Here is a 13,114-nt window from a genome sequence, read left to right on the forward strand (position 1 = left end):
GCTGGATGTTGGGCAGAAAGGGTCCAGCAAGTTTGTTTCTTCCTTCCCCAGACATCAAGAACTGGGTTGCCCACTTGTGGCTCATTCCTGGGCCTCATGGAGGTTGTGTGTACCCTGTTTCCTCTCTTGGAGTTCAGCAGTGGGCAAAATAGAGGTTCATATTTTACTTGGTGGTGTAGGGTGACTCAAGGTGGTCCCCTGTGGGGTCCCCCTCCAGCCCATCTGCCACAGTCAAGCCAACACCTCAGTTCTAGTTCAGACACCGAGTTTATTGAGGTGACCTCAGCCTGTCTACTCCTCTTTCTCATCCCCGTGGGTGATGATGTAGCAGAGAGACTTGTAGTCGATGTTGCCGGCCAGGTCCATGGGTGTCAGCGCAAACAGTTGCTCTACCTGCAGGGGGACAGCAGAGATGTCACCCTATGATACCCTGTCCCAACAGCTGTGCTTCCGGACTCAGCCTTTTCAACCCCAAACTGCAGTCTGCTGGATTTTCCTGTTTCTGAACAGATTAGGAAACAGGCCCAATGGGGAAGGGGCCAAAGGGCTCACCACAGAGATAAACCCACCCTCTTGGGAGTCTGCATCCTCCCATTTGGGTTTTAACAGAGCCTATATCTCCTCTCAGAAGATCCTGTTATCCATTTGGCTCCCACCAACACAGCCCTGTGGGGGGCGTGAGGGAAGGGCAGCGGGTCATGACAGGAACAGGAGTTGGTGGGTTTGGGTGTCTCACCTCAGCAGGAGAGAACTTGTCTGCCTGGGTCATGAGAAGCTGCTTGAACCTGAGGAAAGAGAATGCCTGAGCTGGGAGTGCGAGGCTGGGGCCCAGGGTAGAACTGAGGTGCACCTGCCCGAGGCGCACAAAACCTCACCACCCTCTGGGTTTCCCCATGGCGCCGGCCCTGGGGCATGAAAGGGCCTCACTTACTCTTCCTTGTTCACCACCCCCTGGCCACTGGGGTCGAACATGCGGAAGGCACTCAGGATGGCTTCCTCGGGGTCCGTCCCTGGAGGGGGAGGGGGAGGGCGGGGCGAGGCAGCCAAGTGAACTCTCAGATCCCCTGCCGCGAGGCCCCACCCAGGATGAACTTGGAGTACAAGGGAGCTTCGTTGTACTGGGGCCTGAAGGGCTCGGGCTATATCGAGTGAATAAAGGTGGGGTGGGGTAGAATGGAGGGTGCAGAAGAGACGTGTGTCGGGGTTCAGAGTGTTTCTTGGGCATCAAAGGGGTTGGCAGGCCGGGCTGGGAAGTCAAAACTGCGATTAGGAAGTGGATATTTTCTGAACCTAAGTCAGTTCAGGCGTTCCACATCCTCTGCGTTGGCCCTGGGCAGGCAGGGTGCGCAGGTTTCAGGGGAGTTACGTTGAGCCTCACGTGGGGCTCCCGGGTCAGGTGAGGTCGGGTTTGCGCTGTGGCTAAGGAGACTCCGACCTCCTGCCAACTCACCATTGAGCTTCTCCCCGAAGAGTGTGAGGAAGACGGTGAAGTTGATGGGACCCTTCCCTTCCTGCAGCATGGCGTCCAGCTCTTCCTCTGGGACACTTACCCTCCCTAGGAGAGTAGGACTTGAGGTGACCCAGGCCGCCCTCCCAGGCTTCCCAGGCAGAGGGCAGAGGCAGGGGCAGCTCTAGCTGGATGGCAGGTGGGGAAGGGGGATTCCTGCCTGAATGAGGCTATGGAGGAGAGAAAGGGCGAGGCACTGTCCTTTCTCGGAGCAAGTGCCTGAGGTGAACAAGCCTGGTCCCTTGGAGGTTGCTCCTGGATCCACTCACCGAGCTGGGAATAGGTCTCCTTCAGGTCTGATTTGCAGATGATCCCATCCCTGTTCTGGTCAATGCAGCTGAAGGCCTGTGAGGAGATGGCCTTCAGGTGGGAGCTGCTCACCCCATCCCTTCCAGGGAAGGTGGGTAAGGGGAGTCTCAGGTAGTATGATCGAGGTTGGAGGCAGGACCACTGACCCTCAGAGGAGAGCCGTGTGCATGGGGTATGAAGTGGCTCCCCTGGATCGGGGAGAGGCTGTTTGAGATAGGCTACTCACTTCCTTGAATTCCTGAATCTGGGCTTGTTCGAACATTGAGAAGACATTGGAAGAGCCTCGTTGCGCCTGCTTGGTGGCTGCAGCCTTGCCTCGGGTCCCAGCCTTCCTACTGGCCTGTAATACTGATGATCAGAGGGGTCCTCTCTCCAGTTCTCCAAAGACCTCCTCCCTACCTCATGTAGTCTCATGGGAGTGCCAGGGAGAGGTGCCTTTCCCCACCCCAAGATCACTCCCCTGAGTCCAGCACAGGCACACAAGTCCCTGGCTCTGTCCCTGGCAGCTCAGAGATTAGCACCTGGTCTCTTGTTCCCCACCCAGCACTCACCATGATCTGTGGCGGTCTGACTGAGTGATCATGCCACCCAGCTCTTTATGTCTCAGCCTTATCACCCAGAGGCCCAAATAAGGAGAGGAATGGATGACTGGGCTAAACTTGGAAGCCCCTGCTGGTGGAGAGAGACAGGGTCCCAAGTAGATCCCATTCACACTCCTGGTAACCTTCAGGCCCCCAAGTGTAACATCCTAGGGTCCATCCGTCCATCTCTTGTGACCAGGCTTCATGTCTTCCCTGGTCAGAGTCGCTCCAAACGTTTGCTATTCCAGGCCATGGTGGTGTGATTCCCTCTGATGCCTGCATCTGACCGTCCTCTCACCTGACTAGTGCTGTCTATACTCTGGGCTTGGGAAGCAGTACATGATTCTGAGAATCCCCTGGGTCAGATAAAACCCCTGAGTTCTGGCCTGCTGGCCATCTGACAATGGACAGACAGCAGTTCACAGACCAGGCTGTGAGCCCCACAGGACCATTTGCTTGATTTGGGGGTAACTCAGGATTGGAGTGACCGAATGCTGCTCTCCCTACATTCAGACATGCACTCTTCACGCAGCCTGTCCTGCTGAGACACGCGTACCCACCCTATTCAGAGTCTTGTGCTTCTTAAGCTCCATCTCAACTCTACCCTCCTCCTCCAAATTCTCTCTGACATTCCCAGCTGACAGCTGTAGCCTTCTGGGCACCCAGCCTGCTCCACATCTGGAATCCAGAGGCCCTGGCACGTGGCAGGCCTGCATGATGCTGTTTCACGGGAAAAGTTTTGGGTTCTTGTGAAACTGGCCACAAAGACCATCTCGTGTCTCTGAATTGTGCAGCAGTCAACTTCTGTGTGGCAGAGGAGTGAGAGAAGCTGGGCGGCTTAGGGGAGATCATGAGTAGGTCTCTGACTAGGTTCAGTGCTCGTCTTCACCGCGATGTGGCTATGAAGGTGGGTTAGGATGTGGCCATTCTCTCCTGCTAGGACTCAAGTCCCACTCCATCCTCTTTTATTTTGAGATAGGGTCGGCTATGTAGCCAAGGCTAGCCTGGAACTCTCGATGTTTCCCAGGCTGGTGCTGGGATTACAAGTCTGTACCGCACACAACTCCAAGGCCTCCTTTTGTATGAATATTTTATAACACCCTCCTACCTATCTGAAAACAAAGTTCAGTCATTCAAGTTGGATGTGTAAAGAGAGACAAAACAAAACAAACAAACAATCCAGCACAATGCCTCGGATCCCAGTATGGACGAGAAGATGAAAGACTGAAAGCCTGTTCCAATGTGTGAGTGTGAGTGTGCCAATAGGGGTGTTGTACTCTGTTAGTGCAAATGCTCGTGTTGGTTCAAGAAAGTAAAGCTGATCAGGAGCGATTCTACACGAGAATTACCAGAAAACAGCAAGGTTTCAAGGAAAATGTGACTTTCCCACAGAACCACCAATTTGGGATTTTTTTTTTTTTCTGAAGCAGAGAACAGAGTAAGTCTTTGACTTCCTGGGTAGTCCCATTGAGAGATAAATGTACATTAAACACATACAAGTCTGTTCACCTGAAGGCATATTCATGCTGCATAGAAAAGCATTAGGTAGATTTCATCTGAGGTAGAGCCTCCGGAGGGACCTTAGAAACTGTTCAATAGCTCCTAGCCTTGGCCCATATTGCTTCCTCCTTGGTTCTGAGATAGAATGTTGCTGAGACCATCCTAGAGCTGGACCAACCCCTCCCCTCTGCAGAGTGGCAGCTAGCCTGGCATTCTAGCCTCTATCTTTCACGTGTTGCAAGGGCAGCTGGGGGTGGGGGTGGGGTCTGGGCCCAGCAGGGGCTATTCAGTACCCCTAGTGTCCCCATGCCTCCACATTCCTATAGCCTACCTCTCACAGGCCCCTGGGTATAGTGTCTGGAGGACACAGCAAATTGAGACCCGGCCAAGTTTAGGGAGGATCTGTGTATATCAGTGACATTTCTTCGTATGCTTTCACCACCATCAGTATGCACAGAGGCCAAAGAACAATCAGCAGGCCATGTTTAAGTAGTTTTAAATATTTAATTAAAAACTCCCCCATGGTGCCAAGCTGGTGTAGAGAGGGCGGCATGGCATCTGGGAAACCTGACAGGGATGAGGGAGAGAGGGACCTGGGTGGTTTCCTGGAGAGATGCTGCGGGTGGCTTGCTTTTCTTCCTGGATCACGGATTCGAGTGCTGAAGCTGCCATCCTGCTTGAGGGAGGGGGTAGCGCCTAACAGTGCAGAGTGAGGCGCCCCCTTCAGGTCCCCTAGAGCAAGGACTCTGAGCCTCTATCCTCTGGCATCTTCTCGGAGGGTTCATCCCGGAACTGTAAGCCACTCAGGGGTGGAGGTATATGAAGGAGACTGTCTCTGGAATGTTCGTGGCCTGGAAAGTCCCCTCCATGTAGCTGGAGAGTTGGTCTCCCATGGTTTCCCAGCCTCTTCAGCCACAGGCAAGAAAACAGCCAGGTCTGGGTGGCCAGCAGCCCTTACTCTTCTGGGGGCCCAGGTCTGGTCTGGCAAAGCTGCTGAAGCTACCTCCCCATGGAGGTGTGTTCCCAGGGAAGCCAGGCCATTGCAAGTCCAGGAGGCACTCCCTTGGGAGGCCAGACCCACAGCTGTGGGAGGCCAGAAGCTGGAAGAGCAAGTCCTGAGTGTGTTCCACCTTTCTCTGTAGTTGATTCTAGCAAGAAAGGCTTTTGGTGCCGCTGATCCTCTTGCCCCTCGTCCCAGGCTGATAGCCCTAGGGCTGTCTCACTGGCTGACTCAGCTTGCAGGGACCTCTCCCCATTTTCCAGGGGTAGCAGCAGAATAGGTCTCCTGCCCTAGTGGGCTGGGAGCATTTGCGGGGTGTGGAGTCCCCGTGGAACTCAGGTCCCTGTCCTTGCCTGGATTTCACTGGCCCAGCATGCAAGCCTTCTTGCAGGCCACTGCAGAGACCAGTGCGGCTCCCCTGCCGCTGCCCTCCTCTGATTCGATGAAGGTGATTTCGCAGTTGGGTGTCAGCCTGCGCACACTGGCGTGAAACCGCTCCTTGAAGCTGAACAGGAGGAAAATGGGGCTGCTATTTCTACTCCCATCCTTTAGATTCCACCTTTGCCACCCCGCCACGCCACGGCAGCCCACGCCCCACCTCTTCACTCCCACCCCTCACCCCAGACTGCAGTATATTCAGTATTCCAGGCCCTGGGAGAATCAAGCAGGATCGGCCTACAAAAGCCTGGAGTTGAAAGCCGCACCCTTGGAGCCTCCCTTGAAGCCCGGGAGGTTGGAGCGCGAGCTAAGGTGGAGGCTGACCTCGGGTGCAGCTTGTACACGGAGCCATCCACGCCCACCGTGATGCGCATCACGTCCTCACTGCGGCTTTCGCGCATGCGATTTATGACCCCCGCTAGTCCTGCTGAGCACATGTGGGCGGCGCGAGTGGACACGCTTTCACAGGCACGGCGCACAATGTCGCAGTCGGCGACAGAGGGTCGAAGCCCCAGAGTGCTCAGGATGTTACGAATCTGCCTTCGGTCCCCAGAGTCGCTGCGGGCGGTATTGGGGAGGGAAGTCACTGAGGGTCCTGGGGGAATGGGAATGCCCTGCCTTGCCCAGCAGTCCTTTGGTCAGCCTCGGATTTTCTCTGTCGTGAGGATGACAATGCCACATTCTCCGAGCTGTAGCATGAAATTGAAAGACGCTGACTCTGGGTAATGAGGAGTGACTGGGGAACGTGGACACTGAGTCACTGGACACTCAGTGTTAGCATTCCTTTTAGGCTCTGCCTAACAGTTACCTGGTAACAGCTAGATAGGCCTGGCTTGCTATAAAAGGGACTGTTTGGGCTCTCCTCAGCTCTCTCTCAGACTCTCATCTCCTCATCCCTTTGTCCCTTTCTCCCCTCCCCTCTCTCTCCACGTGTTCCTGGCGGCCTCTTCTCTCTGTGACTCTCTGTCTCTCTCCTCCTTTCTTAACTCCTTTTCCCTTAATAAACTCTACTATACACTATACCCATCGTCATGTGGCTGGTACCTCACGGGGAAGGGATGCCTCAGCGTGGACCCACCGAGGCACCCCTCCCACCTCACCATACCACGCTCTACAAAACATATCCTTAGTTTTTTTTTTTTTTTTTTTTTTTTTTTTTTTTTTATAAAACCCTACACTCAGAGGCCCAGGAGCGCTGGCCCTAGCTTCATGTCCCCCCCCCCCCGCCCCTGACGTAACACTCTGCTTCCCTTAGAACCCCGCTCCATCCCTCTGTGTCCACTGAGCCAGTCTCTGTCCCCACCCCATCCCTTCTCCTCCCGCACTCGGCCCCTGCTCCTGCCCCTTTTCGGCACCTCTCCACCTGCGACACAAAACGGGTCTCAAAAGCGCCACGTGTGCGCAGCTGTTCTGAGGCCTCTCCGTGGAACAGAAGATTCTCGTCCACCAGCTTCAGCAGCACAAGTCGTACCAGCTCGCCCATGTACTTTCCACCAATGATCTTTTCGTACCTGGATACACAACAGTCGGTTATGCCAGCTGACCATCGGGAAATCCCCAAGCGCCCTATTCTGGTTAGGAGGTGGCCACGTGGGGCACTGATCCCTCTCATCCCCACCCCCAAGCCATTATCCAAGGTCCTTGTCCTCACAACCTGCCCCACCCCCCAATTTGTAAATAGAGGCTTCAGAAACCTCAGGTCCTAAGAACGTGCACAGTTTTAACCCAGTTGAGGGGCACAACTGGCCCTGTGCTGACCCTGGCATATTAAAGGGACAAAGAGTTAAGGAGCCACTGGTCCTTTGAAAGCTTACTGGTGACAGGCCTTGTGCGAAGCCCACACCCTGGAATTTAGTGACAACCATTCTCAGTGGCTCACAGGGTTGGTGCCCGGCACGGCACATGCAGCCTGGTATATTTTTGTCTAATGTGTGAGGCTCCATATTTTCGTCTTGAAATCCAGCAGATATTAAATGACCTAACAGAGGCCCGTGAGGGTCTGTGAGGAAACTCATTAAATAGTTAGCATGAGAATGGTACCACATAGGTGACTAACTGGTAACAGGCACGATTCATTTTATTTACTGAGTTACTTTTATTTTGAGACAGGGTCTTACTATATATCCTGGCTGGCCTGGCACACAAAGAAATCTGTCTGACTGCCTCCTAAGTGGCAAGATTAGAGGAGTATACCTCAATACCCCGCAGTAGCTATGACTCAAGGCAGCTGGTTCCCAAGCTATGCTCTGCCAACCCACAGCATTCCCCTAAATGCCAATACTTATTTTGTGGAACTGGCATGCATATGTACTTTGGGGGTTTCTTCCTTAAACCAGATAAACCTTGCTAAGGGTCTTTCAGGGCCATCTGGTGGCAGGCCACCTATAGGAGTAGAGAGGTGGGACTTTATACTAACCACCACGACAGCTCCACACCTCACAGGTCAGGGGATAACTGAGCTGAAGAAAAGAGCCAGCTCACAGACGGCTCATCAACTTGCTTCTCCCCAGAGCTGCTTAAAAGCAGGCTACTTATCATGTGCTGTGAGTCAGCTTTGGCATGCCCAGCCAGCACAGCCACCGGGGTGGGCTAGGAGGGCGGGGGGGGGGCATCCTTACAGCTGCTGACCGGGGTTCACTGAGCTCTCATCCACCATCCGGTCGTACTCCAGCAGGAACTCGTCCAGCTCACCGGAGTCCCCGAAGGCGCCCCACTCTGTGTTGACACACATGCGCCCCTCATCGCCTTCCACCAGCTCCACGTTCTGCATCTCTTCCATGTAGCAGGCGTTGCAGCCAGTGCCTACGGGATGGGCACATTTATGCTATAAGACCATGTAGCAGGCTTTGCAGCCAGTGCCTACAGGATGGGGCACATTTACGGTATAAGACCCAGGGGGCGGGGTGGATGCTGGATGGCTGGAGCAGCTGTGCAGTGAAGAGTAGCTGGGTCAGTCTGCAGATGGCCCTCCACTCCAACAAGAGCTCCTTACCTGGAAAGTCAGGGGGATGGAGGAAAAACCAGGTGTGCCAATGTGGGTTTGACACCAGAAATGAATGTGAGGTGTCATAGTTTTAAATTTTTAAAAATGTTCTGTATATAAGTGTTCTGTCTGCACACTACATGTGTGTCTGTCTGACTCCTAGAGAAGCCAGTGGAGGGTATAGATCCCCTGGAACTAGAGTTACAGACAGTTGTGGGTCACCATGTGGGTGCTTGGAATCGAACCCAGGTCCTCTGGAAGAACACTGAGTGCTCTTAACAGCTCAGCCATCTCTCCAGCCCCTTGCTCTCTAGCACGCTGCAGGCACATCTTGAAGTCTCTCTCCTGAACCCCCCATGGTGAGGCACCATGTAGGTACCTCAGAACCATCCAGAAGCCACTGTAGGCAGGGCCTGCTGCAGTTTGTCATGTGCCAACAAAAGATACCCATCACTTTCAGATCATGCCACAGAGGAGCTGTGCCTGGGCAGAGTAGCTGCGGGTGGCTGGGCTAAGTTCAGATTGAAGTGTCTTGGGAGCCCCAGGAGAAGTTAAGGAGGAAACATAGAGGCAGGGACAGCCAAGGACATCTGGAGAGAGAAATTTTCACTACCAAGTTTGAAAGTAAAAGTAGGAAATAGGGGGCTGGTGAGATGGCTCAGCAGGTAAGAGCACCCGACTGCTCTTCTGAAGGTCCAGAGTTCAAATCCCAGCAACCACATGGTGGCTCACAACCATCCGTAACAAGATCTGACTCCCTCTTCTGGTGTGTCTGAAGACAGCTACAGTGTACTTATATACAGTGTACTTATTTATAAATAAATAAATCTTTAAAAAAAGTAGGAAATAAGAAGAGATGCAGAGGGGTCAGGCTAGAGCCTAAAATATATGCACGTAGCCGGGTGTGGTGGCACGTACCTTTAGTCTCAACACTCTGGAGGCTGAGACAGATAGATCTCTGTGAGTTCGAGGCCTGGTCTACAGAGTGAGTTCTAGGACAGCTAGGGTTATACAATGAGACCCTGTCTCAGAACAACAACAGCAACAAATATATGTATATGTATGTGTGTGTATGTGTATATGTACACCTATAATGTTTTATATATGTATGAATATAAGATGAATGATGTTTATAAAGCCAGGTGTGGTGGCGCACACCTTTAATCCCAGCACTTGGGAGGCAGAGGCAGGCAGATTTCTGAGTTCGAGGCCAGCCTGGTCTACAAAATGAGTTCCAGGATTTATTGCACAAGTGTAAGTACAGATGAGAGCCTATGAATATAAACACATTATTGGAGATCTGTCTCTGAAGCACCTAAAACACGGGTTTTCTGGGTAATCAGTGCCCAGAGAGTCCAAACATACATCCCTACACCGGTGTGCAGAGCAGATAACTGATTTGGTTGAAATACTGCTTTGGAAGAACTCAGGAACTTCTGAGACAGTGGGAGGCAGGGCGGGAGAAGGGCATTGGTGTGGAGCTCTGACCCCTGATTGAGGTGGGCGGGATGAGCTTGAGCTAGCTTTGGTTTCTTTTTCTAGAATCTCCTTCCCTCCAGAGTAGATTTAGGATCTGGCAGTTCATAGATTCAGAGCTAGGTCTGCTGTTGGCGGCAGGGCCAGGCTGGGGCAGGGGTGACAAGCCACATGAATGGCGCCATTTCTGCCGATTCTCTCCCACTCGCACAGATTTGTACAGTGTGGTCACTTGACTAGATAAAGAGGTTTAATTACATCCAGATGGGCAGGGCAGGTGTGCAGCTGGCAGGCCACCTAACGCCTCGATGCTGCACACGTTGAAGTGCTTCCTGTCAGCATCCAGTTCCCAGGTCACCGCACCCAACGGCCGGCCGCCTGGCTCAGGCACCAGGCCTGTTCTGACTGGCTCTTCTTAATGCTTTGGCATTGAGTGCTATGAGCCTGTGCAGCCTGCAAGGTTTGCAAGGGGGAGAAGCCCTTACCCACAATCATGCCGACCTCACATTGGCGGTCTTCATAGTAGCAGGAGATCATTGTGGCCACCGTGTCATTTACCATTGCCACCACATCCATCTCAAAGTCCTGCCAAGAAGTACAGAGACTGTGGACATGGAGCTGAGGAGAGGGCCCTGTGGTGAGGGAGAACATCCGCGGACAGCCCCTCAGGGCAGGCAAAGCTATGCTCACCCCTCTCCTCTTGATAGCATCTCGGAGAAGTCCCACGATGTTGTTCCCTTCTGCTCCGGAGGCCTTGAAGCCCTTGGTCCAGTTGAGCAGGATGCCCTGTAGGGTAGGATAGCCTCATGGCTGCTGCACTGACAGGGAGCTGTGGCCTTCAACCAACCAGGCCATAAGGCCATGACACTCCCAACGCCTTGTTTCACATTTGAGGAAGTAGATTCACGCAGCTTTGAGAGGCACTGGGAGCAATTTTCTATACACACACACACACACACATACACACACACAAACACACACACACATACACACACACAAAGAGTGAACCCAGGACCGTGAGAATTTGGAGTAAATGCTCTATAACTCCAGTCTAAGAATGCTGAGCAGGAAAGCTCAGGGATACGACTTCAGAGCAGAGCCAGGCAGAGCCAGGCAGAGCCTGGGAGAGCAGTGCTGAATGACACTGGGCTCCTCTCTTACACTGAACCCTGATGCACATGGATGAACCAAATGTGCCTTTCTCTGTGGATCTCAGGGCTTTAAAAACGACAGGAGGTGGGAGGTTGGCTGTTGCTTTTGTCCCTGTGGGTGTGACCTGGTTTTGTCTCAGACAGAGGTTGTAATGATTTGCTTTGTCAACTTGTCCGCAGTGAGGAATCACCTGGGAAGGGAGTCTCAGAGTCTCAGTAAAAGCAAGCATGCATTCTTTGCTCTTTGTTTCTGATTGTGGATGTGCTACAACCAACCTTTAAGCTCCTGCCTCTGAGACTTCCTTGCTGTGATAACCTGAACAGTGAGCTAAATTGAGCCCTTTCTCCCCTACAGCTCTGTTGTCAGAAGACTACTTATTCACGGTAACTACGAAGGAAGCTAAAGCAGAGATCTTATGATATGTGTGCGTGCGTGTGTGTGTGTGTGTGTGTATGTGTGTGTGTGTGTTTGTTGTAGGATATTTTATCATACTGTGAACCCTGAGATTATGTTATTTACTGAAGAAAAAAATAAACCTATATTCAGTTAAGATGTGGCTCACGCACCTTTAGTCTTTCTGGCTGGAATACAGACATACTCTTAGGACACACTTTCACACTTTTGATCCCAAACAATGAAGGTGATGTTAGTTTGTAAAAGGAAGCACCCATGTTTGAAAGTGGTGTCGAATTGAGTGGCAGACAAAGTGACGAATCAGAGAAAGATTTGACAGAATAGGATCTGCCCAGTTATTAGAGAAGAGAGAGGAAAGGGAAGCTACTTGAGAGAGCACAGAAAGAGAAAAGAAGAGAACAAAGTGTCAGTTTTACAAGAGTTTTACAGAGACAGATTACAGAGAGAACAAGCTAGACACAGGTAGAGATAGAACAAGCCAGAGAATGAGAAGGAGCCTGAAGATTGGAACAAGTTGCTAGAGGTAGTTTGAGGCCATGCAGAGTAATTTAAGAGAGGAGGAGAGAGAAGCCAAATTGAATCAGTCAGCTTGGAGAGAAGTTTGAGCCAGAACAGCTGAGTTGAGCCAGCTAGAGTTCAGAAAGAACAAGAAAGGGTGAGCTTATTCAGCAGTAACTCCCAGAGGCTGAAAATATTCTAGGCCTAGGTTAGATTGTATGAAGGCTAGAAGCTTCTAGGACTAGGCCTAGGTTAGCAGACAGAGCTAGGTTAGCAGACAGAGGTGGTAAGCCTCCAGACAACAGTTACATCAGGAGAATAAAAGTTACATTTACATATGTGTGTGTATGTGTGCATGAGTGTCTGTCTGTATCTTTGTGTGTGTGTTTGTGTCTGTGTGTGTGTGTTTGTGTCTGTGTGTCTGTGTCTCTGTGTGTGTTTGTGTCTGTGTGTCTGTGTCTGTGTGTTTGTGTCTCTGTGTGTGCCTGTCTGTGTCTATGTGTGTCTGTGTGTCTTTGTGATGTAACTCATAAGGTTGTGCTTGCTGGTGGGTAGATTCTCAGAGCTTTCCCACTTCTGACTCAGAGTGAAGCAGCTCGGTATCTCTTACAGCCTGTTGCCACCTCCCACTACAAGCGACTTGCTTGACCTGTTTCTTTATGGGTACTGGGGTGACCATAGCATGTCTCCTGAGAGGCTTTGCCACACAGTAAGAATCAGCTGATTTATGTCTATTTGCCAAAGCTTTACTGATAGGAAGTGACAGGGCCACAGTTGCAATCCCCACTGGGCTTGGGCTCTTTCTCAGCATGGGTTGGGGAGCTGCAACTGAAGGCAGTCTCGGCAGTTCTTCCCGACTGTTTCCACCCATTCATCCCCTCCTCTCTCCTCCACCTGCTCACCTTGTCTATGTCTTCGTGCCTTACAGGGAAGGAGAAGGTGAAGCCCAGGGGTAGTTTCTTGTGTTTCATCTGATGCTTGTCCAGGAAGTCAGAGATGCACTCAGAGATGTAGTCAAAGAGCTAGGAGGTGCACCAGTGTGGCATTAGGTCAGGGCTGGGACAGTAGCAGTTCTCTCTCTCCAGGGACTGTACCAAAGTGACATTTGACCCCTGAGCCTGCAACTGTATGCTGGACCTGTCTGGAGTTTGCTTCTCAACAGGACTAAGGCCCTACACTTCCCTGGGTGGAGAACCCTGCACATTGCAGTCTCCAGAGCAAGGTGACACAGCACAGGACTGGCTGGTGTTAAACCT

General features: G+C 52.1%; 2 protein-coding genes across 3 annotated transcripts in view; both read right to left on the reverse strand.

Annotated features, from left to right (window-relative positions):
- Positions 1-248: 248 nt before the first annotated feature.
- Positions 249-2,425, reverse strand: Myl7 (myosin light chain 7). The gene is made up of 7 exons (XM_021177609.2): positions 2,368-2,425; positions 2,043-2,156; positions 1,777-1,852; positions 1,451-1,555; positions 932-1,010; positions 737-785; positions 249-393 (listed from the first exon to the last, which is right to left on the reverse strand). The coding sequence occupies exons 1-7, from the start codon at positions 2,368-2,370 to the stop codon at positions 292-294; spliced, it is 528 nt and encodes a 175-aa protein (XP_021033268.1). The 5' UTR covers positions 2,371-2,425; the 3' UTR covers positions 249-291.
- A 1,956-nt stretch (positions 2,426-4,381) lies between these two features.
- Gck (glucokinase) overlaps positions 4,382-13,114 on the reverse strand; it is a 49,363-nt gene continuing 40,630 nt past the window's right edge. For both annotated transcript variants that reach the window (XM_021176873.1, XM_021176872.1), the window contains exons 4-10: positions 12,761-12,880; positions 10,485-10,580; positions 10,280-10,379; positions 7,954-8,137; positions 6,691-6,846; positions 5,660-5,893; positions 4,382-5,402 (exon numbers count right to left, since the gene is read on the reverse strand). In XM_021176873.1, the coding sequence (XP_021032532.1) occupies positions 5,258-5,402; positions 5,660-5,893; positions 6,691-6,846; positions 7,954-8,137; positions 10,280-10,379; positions 10,485-10,580; positions 12,761-12,880 (1,035 nt within the window). In that variant the 3' untranslated portion in view covers positions 4,382-5,257. The remainder of the gene's footprint in view (positions 5,403-5,659; positions 5,894-6,690; positions 6,847-7,953; positions 8,138-10,279; positions 10,380-10,484; positions 10,581-12,760; positions 12,881-13,114) is intronic.

This window comes from Mus caroli, chromosome 11 (assembly GCF_900094665.2).
Source record: "Mus caroli chromosome 11, CAROLI_EIJ_v1.1, whole genome shotgun sequence".
Classification (NCBI taxonomy): domain Eukaryota; kingdom Metazoa; phylum Chordata; class Mammalia; order Rodentia; family Muridae; genus Mus; species Mus caroli.

Bases quoted from the DNA above. Each gene is read 5' to 3' on its own strand.
- Myl7 (XM_021177609.2), bottom strand. The intron at 1,556-1,776 runs GTGAGTGGATCC...CTACTCTCCTAG, and splicing joins GGAGACCTATTCCCAGCTCG to GGAGGGTAAGTGTCCCAGAG. The intron at 1,011-1,450 runs GTGAGTTGGCAG...CTCCCCCTCCAG, and splicing joins CTTCGGGGAGAAGCTCAATG to GGACGGACCCCGAGGAAGCC.